The sequence below is a fragment of the Echeneis naucrates genome, chromosome 18, assembly GCF_900963305.1.
Source record: "Echeneis naucrates chromosome 18, fEcheNa1.1, whole genome shotgun sequence".
In the NCBI taxonomy this organism is placed as follows: Eukaryota; Metazoa; Chordata; class Actinopteri; order Carangiformes; family Echeneidae; genus Echeneis; species Echeneis naucrates.
Window position 1 is genome coordinate 2,862,353 of NC_042528.1, and position 26,249 is coordinate 2,888,601.

General features: G+C 43.6%; 1 protein-coding gene across 1 annotated transcript; it reads right to left on the minus strand.

Moving 5' to 3' along the window:
- Positions 1–1,485: 1,485 nt before the first annotated feature.
- On the minus strand, positions 1,486–22,803 carry ndrg2 (NDRG family member 2). Its single transcript, XM_029526388.1, has 16 exons — positions 22,412–22,803; positions 6,982–7,067; positions 5,688–5,729; positions 5,294–5,399; positions 5,088–5,208; positions 4,728–4,790; positions 4,387–4,447; positions 4,139–4,225; positions 3,875–3,931; positions 3,695–3,798; positions 3,568–3,606; positions 3,429–3,480; positions 3,305–3,352; positions 3,193–3,228; positions 2,672–2,723; positions 1,486–2,222 (listed from the first exon to the last, which is right to left on the minus strand). The coding sequence occupies exons 2-16, from the start codon at positions 7,054–7,056 to the stop codon at positions 2,059–2,061; spliced, it is 1,107 nt and encodes a 368-aa protein (XP_029382248.1). The 5' UTR covers positions 7,057–7,067; positions 22,412–22,803; the 3' UTR covers positions 1,486–2,058.
- Between the last annotated feature and the right edge of the window lie 3,446 nt (positions 22,804–26,249).

Genomic DNA, 26,249 nt, shown 5'->3' on the forward strand with positions numbered 1-26,249 from the left:
AATTAGCCACACAAGTAAATTTGATTGTATTCTCTTTACCTTTAATGTTTTTTTTTTTAATATCATTAATTATATTACTCTCCCTTATCAGTGCTAATGCTAAAAAAGTTACACAAGAACTATCACACAGTTAACTAACTTGTGAGCACATGAGGACGCAAACTAACACTTCACAGATACAAAACAAAAAAAATAAATCAAATTGAATAAAACTCCAAAACATTGAGGGGAGAGAAACGTGTGACTGACGTAGAAATGATGAGATTAACAAAGACAAACTGGACAAGTATTTACAATCACACAGCCCTGCCCAACTCTCCTCTTTTCTTTATTTGGATATTTCATCTCACAGGCTCCACCACTTTTCCCTTATTTGGTAGAGTTTCCCAAAACTGATTAAGTTTTAATCAGTCTGGGAAAAGCCGTACATTCACATTCTACACTTCAGTCCTCCATCGACGTCTTCCACCTCACATTGTCCTCAAAGGCTCAAATCTTAGACCCTCCCATGACTTCCCTATCACTGTCGTCACGCTTCCATCTCAAGTTTGGGTAAAAAGAACGTGTGAGACAAACCGACAACCTCCAATCGACTCACAAAAAGGATGCTGCTTATTTAAAAAAAACGACAACAAAAAAAATAAAACAAACCAGAGTCAGTCCACAGGGCGTTGGCGTTCGCCAGTGTCGGAGGAATTATGGAGAAAATTTAGCTCACAGCATTTCTGAAATGGTATTTTTGGGGACACCAGTTCTGGCAGTGGGATTGCTGATTGGCTGATTCAATAAGTCTCAGGGAGTTCGCCGTGTTAACTGTACTTACAGGTCACTTCCACACGTACACAAACATACAGAGCAAACACGATTCTTTTGAGCCCGTTGCTTGAATATGGCCGCTTGTTGCTGGAGAGGAGCGTGTGTTCATTTTACCTCAAGTATGGCAGCTGGGGTTGTTGGGAGGTGGGTTCGGGTTAGTAACACACCAGTGTAGATACGAGGACGATGGAAGCACTCTTTAGTGTGCGACTAATGTCACCCATAAGGTGCCGGCCAGCTAAAGCGCAGGAAACACCCTCAGCCTCATCTGCTGACCTTTGTGTCCACCAAGCACTCGCAGCAAACAACTCACACACCCAAGTCCACAGACCTCATTAGCAGAATATAAAAGAAAAATATCATCTTGTCAGTATCCACGTGGGCTGATATCAGGCATGCAACCTCCAAACGGTCCGGAAAATAAAATAGAATAAAATAAAAGTTTCCTCCTAGAATCCAAATGGGACAAAGAAAAACAGTCACTGATAAACGGGGCAAATGGAAGACATAAAATACGTGGAAACGCCGAGGAGGAAGTGTCGCTATAATGGCTCTAATTGGCTGAAGATCCAGCCCCTCCCTCCCCGCAGAGGCAGGTTTACAAATCATAAAATCATATCAAACAAAAATAACACAATAAAAACTAGCTTAAAAAGTAGTAGACACACATTGTTATAAGTATCTGCTATAGTATGTTTTTTTTTTTTTTTAATCAACTGTCATCGTGTAATAAAGAGAAATGTGTTAGACGTTTTTTTTTTTGTTTTGTTTTGTTTTTCTATTACATCGTCATCATCGTTAGCTTCAACATCATCATCATCAGCATCAACAACACTTTTAGAGAATTATTACTATTGGCTAACGCAGAGGTGTGGGGGCTCTACAGTCCACACCCCTGGTCTAAATTAAAGGGCTCTATTGGCTGACGGAGGCTCCAATCGAAGGAGGGAGAGCGGACGGCCTCGCCTCCTTTTTGTGCCAATACTTCCTCCTTTATATGAGAAGGACTGGACTTTGCGGTGCAAAATGTGGAGAATAGTTTTATGTCTCCCTCTTTCCTCCCTCCCTCCGCCTCCCTGTGCTCCTATTCTGCTCTGGTGGGGAATGATGGGAGTCGTTTAGTGACAAATAAGTAACCCATTCGTCTTGTTCCTTCGTTTTTGTCATGCAACGCCTTTCCCTTCCTCTTTCGCCTCCGCCTCCCCTCTTCGCTTTCTCGCTTTCTGTCGCTCCCTAACTTCTTCAGCAGGACACCTCCATCGTTTGGGAGGGGCTCGGCGGCATCTGGCCGCCCTGCGAGCCCTGCGACAGGGTGCGGGAGCGAGAGCGGGACCCATCCATGGAGTAGGAGGAGGAGAGGGAGGTGGTGCGGGAGCGGGACAGACGGGTCATGCAAGACGAGGCCACTGTGAGGAGACAGACGTGGACACGAAGATCAGACCCACAAAGTGAAAAGAGCAAACCAAACCCTCGTTTAGCGTCCAAATTAAAACACAGAGCAGTTCTCCAAAAACTCAAGGCTGTCGTTTTCCACCAAATGTGACCGCGGAAAAACACACATATGGTGCAGCAGTCTGGTTTATGTGGGATTAACTGAAAATAAACCACAGCCTGTCATCCGCTTCACTGAGGAGCTGTGTGGGCCTTTTAGATGACAATGGAGCTCCGAGGGATTCACTTCGATCAGGCTTTGGATACACTGACAGTGTTTAGTAATAAAAATCTATTTATTGCTGGTTTTGATCTCTCTCAGGGATTTTTTGACAGTAAACCAGACGGCCAAGAATCTAGATTACATTAAAAAAAAATCTGTGTGTGAAATGTGATGACAAAAAATATTTTTATGAACACTTACTGTAGCCCATGCCCTGGATGAAGTACTTGAACGCCTCAGTCAGTTTACCAGGCTGCAAACAAACAGGTCACATTCAAATTCTCATCTTTGATCGATTATTATTATTATTTTTATTATTATTATCAGCTGAGTTCAGGCGACCTCATGGGGCCACCGAGGTAACAGCTCCGAGTTACCGGAGTTCAGTTTGGACCGCCCTCCGGTTGTCACTCCTGAAGTGACGGAGCGTTCATTGTGGATTCAGATCATGTTTCTAATTTATTTTCAATCCCGTTGTGTGTCAGTAAATGTGCACAAAGGTGGAAGAGCACCAACTGAAGCAGAAACAAATCAGGTGATTATTTGATTGAGAGAAAATTTATCGGCAGCCTTTTAAATGAAAAAGACTGAATTTATTTGATGTAAAATTTGAGCTTTTGGTTGAATAAAAGACATTTGAAGACATGCTTAAATAACTGGCAGGGAAGCCGATGCAATAATGATTGACTTCCATGTTTTGAGGATCAGGAAGCGGCCGTTACCTGGGTCAGCTGTGGGAGACCGCCGGCGTCGGCCATCTGTGGAACGACACAGGAAATGAGTAGGAAGGCGAGACAGACAGAGACACAACGTGAAGACAGAAGGCTTTGTCACCTTTAGGAACGAGGTGGTTGTTGGGTCCAGTTTGCTGTTGCACTCCACCTGAGACGGAGAGAACACATTATCTCACAGTGACGTCAAACGCACAACTGAACTGAGAACAGCAGCCGAAACTTACAGCAGCCTCTTCATACGGAGCCTGATCCCCAACTACCAGCATTACTGGACACCTGAGGGCGGCGCAGGTAGATTAGAGGTGAATATCATTATTTTTTATCTACAGACATTCAGACTATTTCAGTAAAAGGGTTCTTTACTTGAATGTGGTGTTGCGATCGATGTTCAGGTCTCTGCGACTAAATGGGAATGAAAAGGGAAGAGCTTGTTAGTTTTTGTGCAGCGGAGGGATGATGTGTGCTGCGGATAAACTCAGAGTGTGTTGACCTGTTGTAAGTCTTCCAGAGGAGCTCGATGTTGACCAGATTGGGAGCTTTGGCGATGCGCTCTCTGTGAGACTGCACCAGGTCTGTGTTCGATGACAACTCGTCCTGCAGAAGAAGCGACACGCTCGGTTTTATCTGACGCACAAAAACAAAAAAAACACAGAACACGTTGTCCTTTTACCTGACTGAAGAGGTGGGACAGGATCTGCTCTGAGAGGGAGGACGTCACGGAGCTGAGCTACAGGAGGAAGAGGAGGAGGAGAGAAATCATTTAGCAAGTTTCATCTGAAGTAGACAGAATGAATAAGTGTTCAGGGACTTCATTCCACCGCTACATCAATGGAGAGGACGAAAATACCACGAAGAAAGAAAGGACAAAAGGGAGGAAGGAATAAAAACATTAAAAAAAGAAGAGAAAGAAACTAATCAAAGAATCGAAGTGTACCTTGTGAGCGGCCCAGTCTATCCAACCGCGGGCGTCCGTGTCGATGTTGATCAGAACCAAACCCTCCACCAGGTCCGGGTTGTTGAGCTGAAGAGAGAGGAAGCAGCAGATACAGATAAAAGCTGAACAGTCAAATCATTTTCCATTTTCTACACAAACACATACACGCCTGCATGATCATTCATGTCATTCATGTTTCAGCACACACAAAAAACACACAAAAAACCAACAAAAACAAAACAACCCACTGTGAACTTGGAGAGGATGTACGCGCCTGCTCCCACGCCGACTCCAATTACAGTCCGGAAGCTAACAGAGAAACACAACATTGTTATAACATTCACAGGTCTTTTTTTTTTTTAATTACAGAAAATATGTTTTCCAAATATTATATAAGGTATATAGAAGGCTAATTTTTAAGATGCACAGTTTGGTTTTGGGCAGCTTCAGCCATTTAGCATTTCTTTTAATTCACCCTGGTTGTTTTTACGCCCTCTTCCTTTGCACAGCTGAAACAATATTTCAATATGATGAACATGTATTTAATATGACAAACGGGTTTGTGTCGAAGATAGGTGAATTAACTCACTTAAAAAACTGGAGGACGGCCGGGATCATCTCTGCTATGGTCTCCATGGAGGGATACTGGTAGCTGCAACAGCAAACACAGACGACATCAGTCTAATGGAGCATCATGACGTGAAGACAAAAACAAAGAAAGTTCTGCGCTGAGGGAAGATGTCCAAAGGACAGATTTTCTCTAAACCTCTGAGAGCAGAGGTGGCAGATGTGAGCGATGGGAATTTTTAAGTATTTTTGAGAAGAGATTAAGTCGAAGCGGGCACAGATTATTTTCATTTCAAGTTATTAAAAAAAAAAAGGTCACGGCAGGACACTGAAGGAGCATTTCAACATTTCAAGACGGTGATATAAACAATAAATCTAATACCCTGTGGGGTAGGCAGCAGCCCCCTCCTCTTGCCCCGGGGCATCAATATGAATCAGGGTGAAGTTCTTGACAATCTCCTGCATCTCCTCGAACTTGAACAGAGTGGAGAAGCAGCTCTTACCTGCCGGACAGAAAGAAAAGACAAACGGTGTGAACGAGCGAAAAGCATCCGAGGCGCAGAGCCGAGAAGCGGCGGCACCACTCACTCTCCAGGCCGACGTCGTGGAAGGTGAGGATGGCGGGCCGACGGGTGGTTCGCGTGCCGTGGACCGTCACGTGCAGGACGCCGTGCGGGGTCTCAACGCTGTGCTCCTGGAGAGAGACGCAGAAACAGGTTCAGATCTGATCCTCACACTAAATTTATTTCAACAACTAGCTGATATTGTATCTTCTTTTTTATCAAATAATCTATTTTTATTGTGTTTCCGAAGATTTTCATGAAAGAAACATAAAAAACACATTTTTACATCAGTCATAAAAAGCTGAAGTTCTTTGTAATGTAGAGATCTCTATATTCTAACAATTGATTTAAATTATTATTGGTGGATTTTATTGTGCTGTAAAAAGAAGAATTTGAATCTCAAAGAGAATCCGTCTTACCTGTCCCTGGTCCAGGAGTATCCTCGCTGCCAGTTCAGCATCCTGAAACAAACAAGGATGTCACTTCTCTTCTGCGTCAGCTTTATTCGCTGACAACAGACGGCAGCTTGGCAGTAACTTTAAGGTAAAGATGTAAAAGGCTTGAGATGAACAAGTGAACGAAAATAGCTTATCCGAGAGAGAATAATTCTCATCCTTGCTTCCTAATTAACACCGATGCAGGCAGGAGGGGCGGCATCACGCTGCCGATGAAGCAGCAGAGAGCCTCTTCAGTGCAGCAGGTGTTAAAGAGGAAATCTGTCTGGGAGGCTGTTCATTTGCAACCATAGATCCATTTACCCCCCCCCCGCTGATGAATCACTAGCATCAAAAGCTCTCTGAAAATTAGCAGCTTTCTGAGAGGATGAAGTGGAGATGGGCGTCATCGGTGAGGAGATGATGGGAGAGTCCTGGAGGTTCGGCGATTGGAGAGACTTCTGGCTGGCTGAATTATAAAAAGGGCACAAAGTTCACATTCAGAAGTCCCAGTGGACATTCGGCCACGCTGCATTTCAGTATTTCTCATTCAGTTTGTTCAAGTTTTTTTATTCTTTATTGGCATGTGTGAGACTAACAAGCTTTTCAGTTTTAACTACAACTGAGGGACATTATATCTGTTTTAGTCAAAGCTGGTGATATGTTGAAAGACTGGTTAACTAGTTTCAAGACGTCTGAGGAAATTACAGAGCAGCTGGAGATTTTACATGAAAGGAATGAGAGGGAAGTCACGAGGGATTAATTCTTCACCGCTGAACTGTGAAGAGATCATATCAGGTGAGATCTTTAGCTTTTGAGCTTATGTAACTCCGCGGCTGTTGATTTTGTTTAAAGCTGCAGTTTGATCTTCGCCCAGCAGCCGTCAGCAGTGAGAGACGAAGCGCCGGGCTCTGCGGCGCTGCAGCCGAGCGGAGCAGCCGCTCACGCTCCCTCGGGCCTTTGACGTCAGCCCGGCTGTGCACAAACACACACGTGTGCACATGTGTTCAAAACACATGTTGTCAGATATCAGCTTTGCTTACACATAAGTGTACGCACACACAAAGCAGCCCTCGTTTTTTTTTCTGTCTCCTGGGACACAGACACACACTCACATTTCTCGTGAATGTTACACGACAACTACTGACACCTTCTCATGTTTGTGTCTTCATGCTTGAATTTCAACAAAAACAGCTCTTGTGTGTTCCTGCGAGAGATTTATGATGTGCGCACACGTTTCTGTAGGCGGTGCATGTGTGGGTGTAGCGCCACATCTGACCTTGGCGGTGTCAGCCTGACCCGTGAGCAAAGGCTTCTCCTCTGTGATGGCGATCTCCTGCATTTCTGTTGTCATGGCGTCGCTTCCTGTACAGGTGAAAGAAAAGCGGAGCATTTAAGTCTGCAGCTTCGGCGGTCGTCACATAAATCATCTTTCACAAACACACGCAGACACACACAGGCTGACATGTGGATGTGTGTCTGTACACACAGTGATTAAATTCTCCGTGGGACTCTGTTTGAGCTCTGGGACCTTATGAAAGTTAATTGGTGATTAGTGCCAGCAGAGATGAGGAGAAGAGGATTGTGGGAAAGAGAGGAGGAAGTGTGGACGGGAGCAGAGAGGTGTAAACGAATGGACCTGAGGGGAAGGAGAGGAGGGAGGAGGCGACGCAGCTTTTTCCCTTCACACCTTTTGTGAGTGTGTTGGAGCAGCTGCACGCAAATGCGTCTTGAAGGTGGGCGATCCGAGAGGAAGAGGAAGAGGAAGAGGATTCGCTCCCTTCGCTGTCACACTGATCCCTGCACAGGTCAAACCGAAGGATTCACACCTCCGACACGTTCAAGTTCTTCCTAAAAACATCCGTAGCAATTCAAATTGTTATACAACTTTAGAACCAGCGGCGAATCTACCTCGTTGTCTTGTCCCCCCAACTCGCTCCTTTTAGATTTCCCACAATGCAACTCAAGCACTCAACAGTCCAGTTGGGAAATTTGGATGAGTTAAACTAATAGCTGCTAACGGACCATCAATCCACAAGTAGGCTCTGAGACACTCTGGTCTAATTACCATCAGGGGGCAACTGGCTGCAAAAACAGGTCCGACTGTATTGAAGTCTATGGGAAAACGGTTCTCTGGTCTTTAGTACACCATGGTGTTTTTATTATTATTATTATGATCCATTTAGAGGAAAACAGACCATAGGATGTGGATGGTGTGTGATTGATAGACTACCACTGACTTTTCCTCCACCTAAGTTTTCAACAAGATGGTGACAGCCACATTACAAACTAGAGGCTTCATGTTGAAGTAGATTGTTTCTTGACCACAGCTGATGCCAAACAACCAATCCAGCACGCAGAAATGTCCCTCAACAGGTCTGAACTGGATGAGTTGTCCTCAGAGGAACAACCTTCAAGGTTTTATTGTAAAACGCTCAGCCGCCTGCTTTGAGTTGGACTTCTGATACCCGTTCTTGTTTTTCCTCCCAGCACACTGAAAGTGACTCTTTAATCACAGCTCAACCTGAATTACATAACAGCCAGCAAAGGGAAGCTGGAAGACGGGGCTGAAATAGCAACTGCAAATGTCAGCAGCATCAAAAAAAAAAAAAAAAAAAAAAAAAGAGCCAGCTTTGTCTCAGCAGCGTCAATGAGCCTCCTTCATTGTGTTTTGCATGCAGCCTTCTGCTATTTTATCATTTCATCCTGCTTCCTAAATGGTGCTTTGTTACAGCGCTCTCATTCTGCATTGGAGTCGTGTTTTCATGGTCTGTTCATGTGAGAAAAAGAGAAAGCTGCAGCAGATTTCAATGCATCCAATCAAATTGTTATTTTAAGCATCACACTGTCGTCACACGAAAATGTATTAAAAACCGTCTTTAGACTAAAATATGAGCGGGCATGGGTCGTTACAGCACCTGACAGACATTTAAACCTGAAATATGAGAAAATATATTTGACCTGACCATGACACCGTTTCATCCCTTGTTGTGTGTGTGTGTGTGTGTGTGTGTGTGCGACAAGCCTGTGCACAATTCATGCTCTCATAAACCGATGACTGTATCCTATCTGCTGATTGCATCACAAGGGGATGGTGTGTGTCTGTGTGTGTCTGTCCACTAATCAGAAAATGAACTGCTGCCCAGGGAGCCTCTCTCTCCCCCCCGAGTCTCAAACAGAAATGATTAGTCACCAAATCGACCCCCACAACACAACAATACACACTCAGTCATCGCTGGCCTTTCCTTTGCATCAGTCTTGCTCATATTACATTTTTCATTTTTAATTTTATTTATTTTATTTTAAAAGTCACGTCCTCTCAGAGGAATGCTGTGGGGCATAGATGTCACAATGCTGGTCAGTTTTCGTGATTCAGTTCAGTTCAACACAAACACAGATCTAATAGTCGTGCAGCCAGAATCCAATTTGACATCAGGGCTCCACACAAATCTACTTTTAGTGCAACTGATTTTGTTTCATTATCAGTGAATGTGTTGAACGGAGCCTGGCAGTGTTTCAGACTGGAAGGAAAATGAAGACAGGAAATCTGTGACTGCTCACATCTCCCACGAATGTGAATCTCTGAGGTACAGCCGTTCAGGCTTGTTTTATATGAGCAACAATTCAGAGCTCACAAACCCCCCCGTCCCTTCCTTAGCCATGCAGGATTTACTGCAGCTAATGCGCCTTCAGCAACAAACCCAATTACATATGCATCGATGCAAATGTTACCTGTGCGAGGACACACAGCCGACTTGACTGGGCATGACTAAAATCTGAGCAAAGGAGAAAGTGTGCGTCTGTTTAAAGAACGAAGGCTGAATGAAGTTCGAAACATTCAGCTTGAGTCAAAGCTGAAAGAACTCCACTTCAACGTTTCATTCAAACTATGCATGCCAGTACAGGTGTCGAAGTTCATCTGTCTCTCTGTGCTCTGTGGAGGATACGAAGGGGAAGTTCAAACTCTGGATCATTTCCAACGACAATTCATTTGTTTTATTGAGATTTAACAGGAACAGTGACAAAAACCAGCCAAAAAAAAAAGAGACAAAACTCCAAAAGCACAAATTAGAAGTTATAATTATATTTAATAGATTAAAATGCTAGAATGTGTGAGAAAAGTTGTGATGATGATGAAGCAAACTCTTCATAAATTAACTGATAAGTTAGCTGATCTCTCTCTCTCGTCTCCACACAGTTTCCTGATACTCTCTCTCTCTCTCTTTAGTCCTGCTTCTCTCTGAGTCAGTGTGTTTTGGAGCGACAGATAACTGTAACTGCACAGGAGGCGCCGTCTGTCACCGCGGAGAGAGAAAGAGTGAGGGAGAGAAAAGGACAGATTTGCAGGGAAAGAAAGAAGTGAGGGGCGACCGAAAGCCCTGGAGAGAGAACGGGAACGCACTGATATCTGTGAAAGGGACGGAAACAAAAAGGAGCCTTTGCATTTGCCCGTACACGACTTCCACATTGTAGCTGTCGGACAACAGTTGTTCGGTTCATCTGTTGCACCGAGCAGGTTTCGTGTTTCAGATATCAGATGTATGCATCATTTCTCTGGCTAAATCAGTCCCTGTCTGTTTCTTCCTGCACGTTCAGAATCACGCAGAGCGGTGGCGTTTCTGTGGGCCACTGCTCCCGGGCCGTCACACTGCAACACGGTGCAATCCCCCACCCGCCCCTCCTCCCAAACTGCTGCATCACTCTGTCTCTTCATCCTTTCATGCAATGCAAAGTCACCACACAGTAACTGTGGCCTCGTGCTGCCAGCAGCCGCTCCTCCTCTGCAGAAGCTGATTACAGCTGCGCTAAGACTGTGATGCCGACGCTTCGGCGAATAGTCGGGCTCCGATTGGACGCCGCCAGAGGATGATGCCCAAATCTGAAAAGCTGATGTTTCCTTGCTGATAAACATTGAAGGTTGTGCTTGTGGTTTTCTTGTGAAGGATGAATTTGGAAAATTGAGCCCGAGCGCTCTTGAGCAGAGAAGTAGCTCCCACTTTCTCACTGGGATGGGCGAGGCGATAATTTGGATACAACCACCACAAAAGTCAGATGATTTTATACATTAAAATCTGAGATATTGATTAAAATGCGGGGGAAAAAAATCTCACAAAGTGATAAATAATTCCTGGATCTGCCTGCTAGAGCACCAGTTTGGTAAATGAGCCATAAAGACTTAAAGGGTTAGTTCATATTGCTTCCAGGAAAAAGCCAAAGCCACCACTGGCCTTCTCCCACTTGCTCTGCTTTTATTTTTGCCAGACTGAGCGGAAGCAATCCAAATGGAACCTCTTCAGGCTTAAATTGTGTTACAAACCCACTCAAATAAACAAGCTGGCTTCAAGCAGGTAGGCCGGTGACGGGCTCACACACGTGTCGCCCTCAGGGTTGGCTGGAGCTTTTAATTTGATACACTCGACTGCGTACCATGTGCCAGAAATAACAAACATGCTCTGTGATTCACAGGACATTTTAGCATCAATGAAATGGAGCTTGACTTTTTTATTATTATTATTTTGGCATTTAAATTTCCTGGATGAGACCAGAATAAAAATGTATTACTATCACGATTAGAGGTGTCACAACCACGATGACGTTTAAAGTCCATCTTGAAGCCATTTCATGTTTCTACAGTTGTGGCCACAGACTCTCTCCACTTCTGTACACTCCTACTGGAGTCTGATTCATTTGGCAGCAAAATAAACAAAGTTAAAATCAAATTTGATTAATAGAACTACTAATATTTATTACTACGTCTTTAAAATGATCTTTTATTATTATAGTGGTGAAGAATCACAGGACATGGAAATGTGAGTTCTCCTGGCTACAATAATTGTGTAATCAAAATTTAATACGACAGCTCTAATCACAATATTGTATATTTACAAAATAGATTAAAGATACAGAGCCAACGCTTGGAGCAACTTTCTCATTCATGTCCGGTGATCTGCTTTCTGTCTGCACATTTCATCTCCCTGCTTGAAGGTACCAGAGTAAAAGTTACCCGCAGAGAATCGAAGCAGAGCCCTCCGTGAACGCACTGCATGAAAGCTTTACATTTAGATTGCATTGATGCTCTGCTGCTGAGCCGCCGATGAGGAAACAAGAAACAGGCAATCAGCAGCAGCAGCAGGCCGCTCAAAGCTCCAAAAAGGCCAGAAAAAAAAAAAAAAAAAAAAAAAATCGTTTCCATCTTTTAAAATCTTTGATATTCAGGGAAAGTTTGAATTGTTGGCAAAGTGGCAATTATAAGAACTTGCGTTGCTGTAATTAGTGATGAATTCCTTTTCACAGAAAAGAAAAACAACACAGACTGTGAAATTGTAGGAAAACTGATCAGTAACATTACAAAAAATATTGCTGCTCCCAGAGCTGATATAACAAACAGAACTCTTTCACAGTCTGTCTGCCCTCCAAGTTCTTATTTTAATCTCTCCTCCCTCCGGCCCTCCACTCATCCTCCTTCCTCTCCATCCATCTTTTGTCCAGCTGCTGACTTTGCTTTTGCGTCTCTCGATTTCTGCCAGTCACCGTCCTTCGCCTTGGTCTCACTGAAAGTCTTTGTCTCATTTCTACCATTCCTCTTTCTGCCTCCCCCCCCCCCCCCCTCCTTGCTTTTTCTTTTTCTCCATCTTACAGAGGAGTGAAAACAGCTCTGCTGGCGGACTCTCTCTCTCTGGGCTGCCATCAGTGTTTGCAGCTCCGAACAAAGAGACGCGCCCCAGACACCCAGATTCACACAACCAGACAAATAAACAGTGCTAATGTAGGGCACTGAGCATTGAGGTCACCTATATTGAGAATGTAGGCTGAAGGCTGAAATGCTGAAAGACTAAACCTGTGGCATTCAGGGGACACGCACGGCTTCCTTGACACCGAAAGGCGTTTACGCTGGTGAGAGGGCATGGTGTATCCGTCCTTCTAGGTTTTCTCATCTATGACACACACACACACAAACTCAATATCATCATTCAAATCCGAAGCACAAACTGTTATTGAAGGTTGTTTAGACATTTGACTGCAAGATTTCTGTGATTCTCCCAATCAGACTGGTATTACACTTTGATATCAGCGCCGTTTTTAGTGTTTTATAAGGAAGTGTGGAGGGGAATGGCATGCTGGGACTTTGGTGTTAAAACCTCCATTTTGGTAATTTAAACTCATAATAATTCAAATGTTGACCCCTTGGGAACATTAACACATTATCACCTTGTAAAAATGACAGTTTGTTATTTGTACAACAATAACTTCTGCAGACTCCCCAGCTGCTAAACGCTCTTCTGTAACCGTGCGATCAAGTTAAAACGGCTAAGAGATGATTCAGTGCTGCATAAACATAACGTTAACAAACCACGCATAGCTAACACAATGTGCCACGTGCAACCTGTTCTCCGGATTCATACCACATCTCACACAGGTGAAAAAGACGACGCACACTTGTGAAGCCACTGAATCAACAAAAACAAGCCAACGTGGCGGGGAAAAGTCGTGTTGCTTCTTTTGCCATTCTAAATTAAGTCACCAGAGATTTATGATTTTCACCCGACCATTGTGCACACACACACACACACACACACACATACACAATTGCCTCTGAACATTTGTCACGCTGCTGACGCACACTAATGTACACACCATGGAGAGACCAGGGTGCTGAGGACAAACACTTTTAGCACCGGGTCTGTTTTTTGTCATGTAGCAAGTAACACCTGAGTTAACACTGTCAGGTTTACATGATGTGCAGCTCTGCCTTTTTAAATTCAACAACTCAGCACTGTGCTGCAATAAACCAGAGTCCAGTTTTCTCTGCAGCACCTACAATAAACACAAGTGACAAATGGAAATGTTGATGTTTTATTTACTTCCTGAAAGATGAAAATGAAGATCAACAAAACCTTAGTGTGTCTATTAAACTAAAGTCACCGGTGCACTTAGCGTAGCTTAGCTCAAACCCTGGGAGCCGTGGGAAACACCTAGCCTTTCCTCTGATCAAGCTGGATTCGAGTAAACCATAACGAGAGTTGATGATAATAAACCTCCCAAAAAGCCACTTTATCAGATGTTATGTGGGCCCACCAGGGAAGCATCAGGCAAACAAAGATTAATCTGTGATTAAAAAAAAAATTAGAAGAGTGAATAAGCATAAACAATACGCAGCCGAAATTACATTTCAGCTATTTTACATTTGGATGTAGTGCTGTTTCCATGCAGACGTTTATGATTACATGTCACATCATTTGTTTATATCTGTCTTGTATATGTTGATAACATCCACTTCATCCACAGTGAATTTGACTTCTTTTTGTTGGGGAAAGGGGGGCAGGGGAGGCTGGGTGGCTGTTGCTAGGCCTGCTGGACACAACACAGTCCCAGAGCAGAAAATGAGCGACAAATGTCTGGAAAGAACGCAAACAGCCGCCATGGAGACCCAGAGAGGAGCCAAAGCGCCCTCGTCTCCTCTCCGAGCCAAGCCTGTGCTTACTCTCTGCACTAAAAGTCTCCTGCACCGCTTCCCACGGTGTTGGATGGGCGCTTGTTGATCACCTTGGCTCTCCAAACAACACACACACATAAAAGAGCAGCTTGGAAAGGCCCTCTTTCTCTCCGCCTCTTGGTGCATCACTTGTCCTCTCAAATCCTCAGCCGCGCGTCACTCAGCAGCTCAACTCTGCTCTCCTTTTCATTTTCAGGCCGCCCATTATTCACTCCATCATGACCTCACCTCCGCTGAGACATCCAGTCTATCCGTCTGTACGCTGAAAGTGCCCTTTGACAAGCTTTAATCAATTCAGTTCACTAGAGCCACATCCAAATATAATCAGGATAGAATCCAGATTGTGAGATTTATTATTCTCTTTCAAATAAAATATAGAAAATTACCAAAGGCACTTATTATGTCAAAATACTTATCTACTCTCTGGAAAATACGCCTGTGTGATAGCGTACATCACTTAATAGGTTTATTTTCAGGGCTGAGCAATCAATCAAATAACTCCCAAAGTTATATGAGAAGGAGTAAAAACCAAATCACAGGTAAAATATGTCGCAATATTCTATAATTGAAGCAATGCGGCTCCACAACCAGCAAATTTAATTTATTCGGTTCACGACCCAACAAAAGCCACATCATTATTATTTTCCCTTTTATTTTTTTTTTTATTGAGAATGAAACAAAGAAGATAACAATTTGAGCCGAAGTTATGATTCATGTTGTGATCTTAATGTAACCCGAAATAATCAAAATGTGATCTTTCTTTTTTTTTTTTTTGCAGACTGTTCCATCCTAAAAAAATGACATGATGTCAATTTGAGCTTGACTTAAAGCATAAACACCAGCTGTTTCCTCTTAAAGATGAGGCTTTGAAAAATTTGTTTCAATTCAATGTTAATATATGTGAGTTAAACACAACGTAGAGGACGTGAGGCTTGTAATTTTCTGAACAGCAGTGCAAATTTCTTACTTAAATTGTGAAATGGAGGCCGTGTGCAGCACAAACATGAAATTCCTACCAACGGCCAGCTCGTGTTTGCTTTCTGCGTTTATTTGAAATTCAAGCGCTCTGTCCCTCAGTGACATTGACCCATTAGTATCTAATTGCCACCGGCAGATTGGCCCCTCCGTTTGTTCGCTCCGTAGATGTGTGAAAGCATCAAAGCGAAATTACCTCCTCGAATCATGTCCAAGAGACAATGGTCCCTTTAGTCAGACCTGCGAGTGCTTAAAAAACAGACAGCTGAATCAATCGTTTGAATTCAGGACGGAAGCCGACAGACGAGCACGTGATCACACACACACACACACACACACAAATTGACCTTCAAGCCAATGTGAATTGATATGTTGGAGTCAATGGCTGTGAGCTGACAGAGAAAACACAGCAGAACCGCATTTCTTAGCAGAGCACGTAACATAACATACAAGACAAACACAGGGTGGTTATATATTAGTTCTGATTTAGTGTCTGCTCAGAAAACCTTATCTGTACTTCTGTTTAATCTTATTTACCCACTGAAGCCTGTTCAGCCAAGGTTTATACTCTTATCAGTGTCTCAGCCTGTTAATCTACTGCTTTAGGCCACAGGGGAGGATTTAGTGCCTTGCTCAAGGGTTTATTCAATCCTGTTCTGTACTGTAGAAGCATCAAGAAAAGCCTAACAAATAGTCCAAAACACGAACTGTAATTAATTCTCGTGTACGGACAGCGAAGCTTTGCACCCAAAAGTGACTGCGGAACATTTCACTCTCAAACTGTGGGAGTTAATCTGCCACTGAAACAGCCACCGCTCTTCTGGAAATGATTTCCACTGCGTTTTGGAAGCATGGCTGCAGGGATTTGCTCCCATTCAGCCACGACAGCGTAAGTGCCCTCCCGCTGGGTGATAAGACTCGTTCGACAGTCCAGCGCGCCGCTTCAGCCGCCAAAAAGGCGCCTGATGCTGGATGTGGTTCAGGTCAGTCGAGCTCGTTCACACCAAACTCACAGAACTGTTTATGCGTCCACGCCAAGCGTTTGTGCCTTATCTACAACCTGTGTGTCACACGATCCGTTTGGCTTTCCGCCCTCTACGCTATCTGACTGTTACGAGGGGAAAATGTTGCTCTGCCTCAGAGATTTGCAGAAACATCACTAACTGCTGCTGTTATGAACTCACATGAGGAGCTAATGAAAGAACCACCATGCAGATAAATGAAATAACGAACTGGATGTCCAGACTCAAACGCTAAATAACCAATAAATGTCTCCTCCTCGCAGTCTGACTGTCTCAGAGACTCAAATGAGATGACGGTGAATAAAAGATGATGAATCTCCACCAAATTATATGAATTCTTTAAACTTAAGCAGGAAAATTATAAACCAATACATCAATGTCGTCTCCTGTTAGTTACTAAAAGGCAACTCGTATGCATGACCTTTTCTTTTCTGGCTTAAAAGAACTGCTGTTATTATGTTTCGTTATTTTCTTTTACCTGCTAAACTGTATTTATTTAGCAATTTATTTGTCTATAAGACAAAAAAAAAAGATAAAACATTGAAACACTTTATGGAAAAGCACTCTAGTAATAAAGTTTATTATAATTATGGACAATATGAATAAAACAACACACTCCCTTTCATGCAATGTTATTTTTTTTATATATAGAATTGTCAGTAGACCAACTAGTGATTTAAACAAATTTGTGATTTTAAATTCACCTTTTCTTCATTTTAGATGCAAAGTAATTCACAATGCTTTTAACTGATTTAATAATAATTATCGGAGTTATTAACACTCTGACTTAATGATTTTAAATAATCTGCTGTCTGAACAGATGAACGCTCAGGTAGCCGTTTCCTCTCTCCACAGATTCATCTGATTGTGTCCTACAGCCATTTGTTCAGTGGACTGCCATCATGGCAGCCGGCGCCTGTTGCTAGGAGATTTGTGACACAACCGCAGACAATCCGCTCCACATAAACACACACTACACATGGACATTGTGCGTCGCAGCAGGGGAGGAACGTTCCCTCCGCTTAACATGTTTTTTAGCCATTTATTTCACGATGTGCTCGGCTCTTCCTCTGCCTGTGGATCTATTGACAAACATTCACGATTATGTAACTGCGCGCTGTGGAATGCTCAGCACACACACAAAAAAAAAAAAAAAAACACAAAAACACACACTCACATTGAGCCCATTGCTTCTGACAGCCCCGGACTGGATGCACATATTGGACACATTTTGATCATTTCTGTTTAAAGTCACAGAGAGTGATTGTGTCTGTTTTGCACTGCACACAACATTATTTTAGAGAAGAAAAAGAAAAACACACACACACCCGACCTGAGAAATGTGAATGGAGTTCAGGAAGTTTTTGTCTATAAATAGGGTGTGTGAGGGGCCGTTCGGACTCGTGGGAACAGACAAGGCTTTGTGCTGCCCGGCCTATCTGTACCTGGCCTCTATCCATCGGGGCAAAGACTGAGCAGCCCTCCGTAAACACACAGAAACAAGCGTACACACTTACACACACTGGCCTAGATGCCTGTATATGAAGACTGCTGTAATCTCATACACCTACACATCATAAAATCCATACGCACTGACCCAGATGCTGAGACTCTTCTGCTTTAACTCCTACAGAGGAAACAAAAAAAAAAAAGATTAGAAATAAAATTCACATTCTTATACAAACGCACTCGACACCAGGACTGCCCCAGACTTAACAATTCAGATGAGCAATGAGCAAAAATGTTGTCCACATGGTCAGAATTGGTTCAGACGAGTCTGATCTCAAACGCCTACGCGGTGAGTCTCTCCACTATACGGACTGTAAAAATATTTCTGAGCTCATGTTGCAAAAGCAGGCTCTAGTGTGCTCCGCTGCCAAACAGAAACACGAGGAGTTGGATCAGAATATCTGACCTCTCTTCACATGTTTCACGCGTTTAAACATACATATCTCCTACAACCGGTTCAGTTCTAGGCATGAATCTGATCTGAGCGTTTTCTTCAATAACTGGGCTTTACGAAACACCAACAGAGCCAGGGATGCAGGTCTGAGTGGGAGAAACACTTCAGCTGTGTTCGCCGTGCTTTGGTTTCTCTCCAAAGCCATTCATTTTTACTGAGCACATATTTCAGAATTTGTTTTGCACTCTCAACGCTCTCTCGTGTCACATTGGCCGGGCTTTAACACGCTGAGCTGAAATTACAGTCAACACAGAGGAATCAGTGTGTCTGCAGGTGCTAGCGGGCAGAAGTGCAACATTAGACAGTGTTAGTTACAGTAACTGCACTCAGATGGGCCGCATAAGACACAAGTGGAGCGAGGAAAAAAAAAAAAAAAAAAGACATGAGGGATTCTTCTTCATGGATGCAACTCATCGAACCATATTGCTGCATCTAGACTCGGCTTTTTACTGCAAACTGCAACTGAAAACAAATTTAAACTTTAATTTTAGCCTCAGACTCTCATATTTTCAGCCAATTGTCTCCTTCTTTAATGCTTCTTATGGATAAACTTGGAGATAATAATGAAAATGGCAGTCAAACATGAAGAATAGGCAGCAGCTAAATGTCCTTTGTCTATATGTCAGCAGGAAATTGTTGTTGACGTTTTAACCATGAGCAATTTCTTCACATTACACATTTACATCACGATATTTTCTATGTTATTGTTCCAAAAGTAAACCAATTAATCTGGCCATCATCCCTCCAGCACTTGTGATGAAACTGAGCAGTAAACAAAACCCGAAATCTAAAGAGGCAATTATCAGCTCCATAACCAGCATCAGCCCTGAAGCACACTCCAACACTAACACAACCCACCTACCATAATTCTTCACATTTAATCAGCAGCTTGGCATCACAGCTACACACTGATGCAGTGCTTGTAATGCAACACTGACATATACATTTACACCCAGCAGTTAGCATGCACAACCATCATGATCATCATGATCATATTCTGGGACCTGATTCCACCTCTGAGGCAACACTTGATATTATAGTTGTTTACTGGCCTAGTTTCCTGCACATCCTCACGTTCATCTACCTATCAACACTGTTAGCGACATCTTCTACAGTACCTCCATTTCATTGCAGCATTCAACCTTTAAAAGCTTGCAATTACATAATGCGTGTAAAGCCAATAAATTAGTATAAAAATCTGAATAAATGTATTATTCGCTTAAAAAAACTAATATTCCACGGGTTTATATCGGTAAAGGCTGGTCAGAGGGGTCAGTTTCACCTTCCAAATGTGAAACTACAATAATCAAAGCGGGAAATAAAAATAGTTTAAACTTCAATGCCTCACCAGTGTACGACCATGGCCACTTCAACAGGTCAAACCAATCGTCTTTCCACTGCTGATGGATTAGCAAACAGTGCAGGAGTAAATGTTAATATTTGTAGAGCCAACAGGCAAGGTGACAGTCTGAATGCACTTGAGCCAGAGTTTTTCTACTTTGTCAAACGGAGGAAACGTGCAATTTTCCTCCATTTTATTAAGTTGTGCTGTTTTTAACCACCTAAAAATGTCACTAGCTGGTTTCACCCACCTAACAGAACATGCGTGAACGTGGCAGCTTTGAAACTTACAGCATCAAAATCTGTTGGGGAAAAAAAATGTGCTGGGAACTCTGTGGAAGTTCGAGCGGAGTCTGTGTGGAGTGGTGAAAGTCGAAATGTCCCGAACCGTCCAAATAAACGCAGCCAGTGACGGGACAGCGAGTCCGTAATGAGGTCAGATGGGTCAATAGTCAGCACAGCGACAAGTTCAATGGTGCTGAGACAGTGAAACATCTACTATTCCGTCCGCCATGGTTTAATCATAATAACAAGTTGCTGTCCTTGGATTATCAGTCTGATCAGGTCACAAACAATCGGGGGATGCAGCGACTGTTTCAGTAGATGAGTTTATTTTTGGCCCTGAATGACGCGTATGACACGATTCCAGATAAACACCACAAATCAACACTGTAGCACGTCAACGCCCCCGGCTCGCTCGACATAACGCCACCTCTGCTACTAACTCAGTCATCTGGGGAGTGCACGGGATTACCTACCAACGGCGGCCACAAAGTTGGTGAACATCGAAAGCCAGTAACTTCAGATTCTTGTGGATTCATTTGACCAATAAGATGATAAAATGTCAACCAATAATTACATATTTGCCTTCTTTTATTGAACAAGACTAAAAGGATCAATAAAAAATGTTAATAAATGAGATTTTAGTAGTCTAATAAATTCTCAGCATAAAAGCTAAATATTTTATGGACTCTCTAATGCAGAATGGGCTTTCGTGGCAAAGACAAGATTGTTTCTGCAGCTGTTAAAATGCATCACAGGGCAATTTGTTCTTATGGCCGCTATAAATGGTAATTAATAATTTGTGAGAAGCAGACAGCCTTTAAAAACATCTCGGCACCAACATGATGTCCTCTGACTCAGACGACAGTGGCCTCCTTTGGAGACGGACCTGAGGAAAGACGAGCAGCTAAAGGACGTTTAATCTGAAATATTTTGAGTTCAACTCTACAGCGGAGATAGCAAACACGTTATTTGCACCGATCATACTCAGGGTAGCAACATTTGGAAAATAATTTGGAAACAATTTCGTTTTGAGGCTGGTTTTAACTAAGGACCTAAAATCCTGTTGAAGTGTTTTCCCAAATGGCTGAAAAATTGGCTTAGGTTTTGATGGCACAGTGGAACTAAAGAATAAGTCTCGCAGGAAAACGTCCCCAGTGACGAAATGTGGCAGGTTTCGCAGGATATTGCTTTCATCGACTTGAGCAGCACCTACAATGCATTGTGGGAAAGGCATGAATCTCAGAGGTGTCACAAAACCTCAGCAGATCAAACCAAAAACATGTGCAGCGGAGAGATTTGGATGAACTGACCCTTTAAAAAAAAAACATCATCATCATCATCAACACCTGCAAACAAACACTTGACAGCAGCACACAACTCAATCTTTGTGTTGTCTTTTGTGCGTAAAGCTGGAAATTAATTTGAAATAGACAAGCCATGAAAACATGGACACGGGGCTGGTAACACAATGCCACGCCCACCACACACACACACACACACAATAACATTGTTCACACATTGTTGTGTGTCCGTGAGTGTGTTGCTGCTGCTCCATGTTTCCACTCAGCCTGTGATTTCTCACATAGCTCGAGTGCGCGCATGCATCTGTGGCCACGCACTATTCACCCGCGCTCCGCGTGCGTGAGTGAGTGAGTGCATGTGTGTGTGTGTGTGTGTGTGTGTGTGTGTGTGTGTGTGTGTCCTTGGTCTGGCACGTCACACTGAGGCAAAACATTTCTGCTCGGTCGCCAGAAAAAGGGGAGTCTTAGAAAACGCGTCTTTTCGGGGGGAGTGCAGCTCTTTAATCCGGGGGCCAGTGAACGCACCCAAAGGAGGGGGGGGGGGAGGGGGGGCACACCTCCATTTGACATTGACAAACACCCACTTCTGGCGCGCCAAAACACCCATCATACCCCACCCCCCCTCTCTAACTGCCCCCAGTCCAAACTAGCTGCCTCCCGAGAGAAAACACACAATAATAATAATAATAATAATAATAATAATAATAAATAAAAGGTGCAGCTGAACAGCTTTAAACACAAAGGAAGAGAGCTGTCGGGTGATAAACAAGAGATGGAGGGAGGGGGAGGATGAGGGGGGAGTTTTTGTTTTTTTTTTATTGGGTGGGGGGGGGGGTCAGGTTTGCACGGCGGATGTCAATACTAGCCTACATTCAGTCTGCAGGAGAGCCGGGCCGAGCCGTGCCATTGAGCTGTCATGGCAGGGTCGAAGGGGGGGGGGGGGGGGACAAAGACCACATGTGCACGTCAATAACATGCACACCCTCAACCAACTCACGTGCACGCGAAATAAAGAAAGACAAAAGTTAATGGTGTATTTCCTGCACTTCTTCTTACAGGGAGGTGTTTAAATGTCCATGTCTTTATTTTTATTATTATTATAACAAATCATGTTGTTGACAGACGAAGGGGGGGGGGGGTCACAGATTACTTTGACATCGGTTTGTAATATTTAATGGGGGAGGGGGGTGCACCTTACATCCCTACACATTCACCCTTCCTTACACAACTTAACGGGGGAGAAACAATAATAAACGACTGGACAATTGTGTATTTCTAATAACAACAGAAACAAACAAACAAACAAAAAAAAAAAACCAACAACTCACCTTTCGGTCTGCAGATGGGAATCAAAAAAATCTCCACACAAAAGCTGGCAGCTCTAAAATGTGTGTGTAATAAAAATAAGCGGCTCTCCCAGTCGGTCCCCCCGGTCTGCGCGCTGTTCTCCGGTTATTCCTCTCTTTCCTCCGCCGTCCTTTCCTCCTGCTGTTGTTTTATTTTCCTCTCAGAGAGGAGAACATGGAGCAGTCAATCAATGGAGCGACGGAGGGAGGGAGGGAGGGAGGTAGGTGGGGGGGGGGGGGGGTAACAAAAGAAAGTTGCCTTAAATAAATAAATAAATAAAGAGTAAATAATAAGGCGGGGTTGGATGTTTTCACCTCGTCTCGTCACGGCGCCTGTTTGAACCCAGACTGAAATCTGGAGAAAGAAGCGTGTTTCTCTGTCTGGCTCGCCCACCTCCTCCTTCTTCCTCCTCCTCCTCCTCCTCCTCCTCCACCTCCTCCACCCCCCGTCGCAGATTTCACGTTGGTACGGTCCATTCTTGTTCAGCTCGTGCAGCTCTGAGCTTTCCCGCCTGGACGCGAGCCTGCAGGTAAATAAACACACCTGGAGTCCGAACCTGGACCGGAAGTGGAGGAAGAGGAAGACACCTACATTTTTTACTGGACTGGTCGATCTGTAAAAATTAATTAATTAACACTAAATTTAATCTAAAATTATATGAACACACTCACATAGATAGATCGACAATGTGCTACACAAATCTGCATCCAGCATTCATCCAGCAACCTGTCATGATGCAGACATTACTTAGTTTTAGTCTAAATGCGCTGTAGCCCCACAACAAGAAGGTCGCGGGTTCGATTCCCGGCCTGGGGCTTCTCTGTGTGGAGAGTGTTTGGGTTAACTGGTGACTCTAAACTGTCCGCAGGTCCGAGTGTGAGTGTGAGTGGTTGCTGGTGTGTGTCTGTCTCTGTGACGGACTGGCGACCTGTCCATGGTGACCCCGCCCCCCGGCGACCTGGAAACAGCGATGAATGAATGAACGCCTTTAACCATGAAATACCAGAGTTACATAAATCCGCTTCCTGCTCCTGAATACATAATAAGCTTCTTCATCGAGTGGCAGAGGGGAAAAATACACAGGAAGCATGTCGTCCCACTGTGGTCCAGACCCGGAGCAGAGCCAGGGAGAAGCAGGACATCACTCATCAGCGCTGTGGTTATGTAAGTCTAGTCATGGTTTCCCCAAGTGGCACACACACACACACACACACACACACACACACACACACACACACCTGTATCGTAAATTCGACGGCCATTTTGGTTTCCTGTATGAGCTTTCCAGTCGCGTCTACAGTGAGACCAGACTGTAAATTTGAATCTTTCTGGAGGTGACAACACCGGTCTTATTTTTCAACTGCAAACACTTGGTGTGTTATTGCTGTTACTAATTTCTTCCAGCTTCCGTGGCGGCATTCATTTCTCTATCCTGCCATAAAACGGGACGCCCTTACAACATTTGTAATATTTGAGGATTTTGTCGAGTTGTCTAAATGCAGCAAATCTTAACGGTCTTCCAGTGGACTGTTTCCCGTGGAAAGAGCTGAATGAGCACGGCGTGACGCTTGAGTGGATTAAAAACTGACATATTCCCACCATGTGCTGAAACTCCACCTCAGAAAGGTCTGCGGTTCAGAAAAAAAAAAAAAAAAAAAAAAAAACTTTCCTTTTCACTTTTTGTCTGTGGGCCTGTAGTTAAAGCAATTCGCTGCATTATTTGCACGATTAAAAGCAGGAACAGTATGTTCGGTGAGAGTCGCAGACGTGCTCTGTGTCAATTTCCAGTTCTACTTCAGTGCTCGCTGCTTATCTTGGCCCACCAGCTGTACAGCTTGGCTGGATTAAACGGCTTTCAGGTGACGTAACGCACACCCTCTGCCGGCCATGCTCGCTCGTTAGATCGCAGTGATTCGGCATCCTCGACTTTCGTCTGCTGTGGATGATTTTATTCACGATTTCTAGTTGAAACCAACGAACTGCCTCACAGTTCAGTCTATCTTTAGAAACCGCTTAAGACGGATTTAAATGGCCCTGGAGTTCAAAGATTCACACGCATGTCCTCCTCCATCAACAGATAGCATCAGTTACATTTCTCCAAGCAACAACTGGCCGCGCTATCGTCGCCAGACAGCTGAAACTCATTTGACAACATTTGGTATGGAAGAGCGCCCCCACCACCACCTTCCATCTGTCCTGACCTCTGTGTGACCTTTGGTACAGGACTTTAAAAAGGTCCCGGGCCAAGGCTGCTGTGTGAGCTATCAGCGATGGAGCACCAGGACTCTACGGAGCAAAATGTCTGTCGGTGAGCTTCCTGCAGGTTCAGTGGCTGATGAAAACTTTCCTCCTTGTCCACATCCAAGTTCTGAATACAAAACCTGCGTCTGCGGTCTGTCGGGATTTATGGCATTTTTTGACTTCACCTACCAACACGGGGCCAAACACATAAATCCCTCTTAGCGCAAACATGTCAGTTAGTGGAGCACACAATAAAAACGAAGTGTTGGACACGTTAAATAGGGGAGAACAATCAGCCTGGAAAAGCTCGTGTTTGTTTTTTGATAAAACAGCTACATGTCGAGCAGGAGAGGAAATGACTCGGCTGGCTGCTCATGCAATGTTATATTCAAAATGAAAAAGCATCCAGTGGCCCCTGAGGCATTTAACACAGTTTTAAAAAACTCTTTGCGTCTCAGTTAAACTGTTGATTGCACTGGTTGCTCCTTTCTATTATAATTAAGTTGACCCTCCGTGTCAGTCAAATGCCTGCCTGTGTGCTGTAATTCACTATAGTGCTGTTAAGATGATGAAATTTCAGCTTAGCCACAATTGAACAGAGAGAGCCGGGGGAGGTTCAGGTAGCCTGCCAACGTACTCAACCAAGGGGCCGGAAAAGATATCAGCCACATGTTTTCATTTCAGCTCAAATCCAACGAACTATTTCTAGGTCTGTCTCACGGGATCCCATCTGCTTCCAGCCCACAAACACACATATACCCATCGATACGCCAAAGAAACGTTTGACCAGGTATAAAAAAAAAAAAGAAAAAAAAATTAAAATAGCAGATTGATTTTGAAATTATTTTGAAAGATGAAATTATATTCATACAGCCCACTTGGGGGCAGCACAAATCATCTGCCATCACAACACCGACATGCAGTAGTGTTGCATTTGCACTCGTTATATTTAAACAATCAAAACACAGAAAACATTGGAAGTGATTTGGACTCACGTTTCTGTCCACCTGATTAATCAAATGCAATACCAACTCACTTTTTGTTCTCTACCAACTACTGAGGGAACTGTCTGCCTCCAAATGCTTCACGTTATGTTCATGCTAACATCGTCTGGTGGCCATTTTGTAATGAACTGGAAGTGCACCGTGGACCTGAAAACAGCACTGACTGATTAATAAGAATGGGCTGAAATGTTAAAGGTGCGCGTCGGGAAACAAAAACAATTGGCTGCAAGATATAGCAGCTGCAGCATCAGATGATAATTCACTTTTATTTTATTAAAATGGTTGTGCCCTTTCACATTTACATCTAGTTATTAAACTCACGGTTAATATAAAAACACTGTTGGTAGCAGCTTTGAGAAATACTGAGGTTAAAAAAAATTACCATACAAAGTGTTATTTTTCAACATGAGTGGACTGAATGGAGGATGAGCACAGTGTAATGAATATGGGCATGAGAAAATATAAAACTTAAAATGAAAAATAAAAATAAAATAAAATTATGGACCAGTCCGTCCCAGAAAATAAAAAATAAAATGCCAGAGAGATGGCTGTTGCTCAGACTTCAAGCTCCCTG

Excerpts from the sequence above, each read along its gene's own strand:
- ndrg2 (XM_029526388.1), bottom strand. The coding sequence starts at position 7,056 with ATGACAACAGAAATGCAGGAGATCGCCATCACAGAGGAGAAGCCTTTG. Across the intron at positions 5,209-5,293 it reads CCACGACGTCGGCCTGGAGA|GTAAGAGCTGCTTCTCCACT; the intron begins GTGAGTGGTGCC and ends TCTGTCCGGCAG. Across the intron at positions 4,791-5,087 it reads GCTGCTGCCTACCCCACAGG|CTACCAGTATCCCTCCATGG; the intron begins GTATTAGATTTA and ends TTGCTGTTGCAG.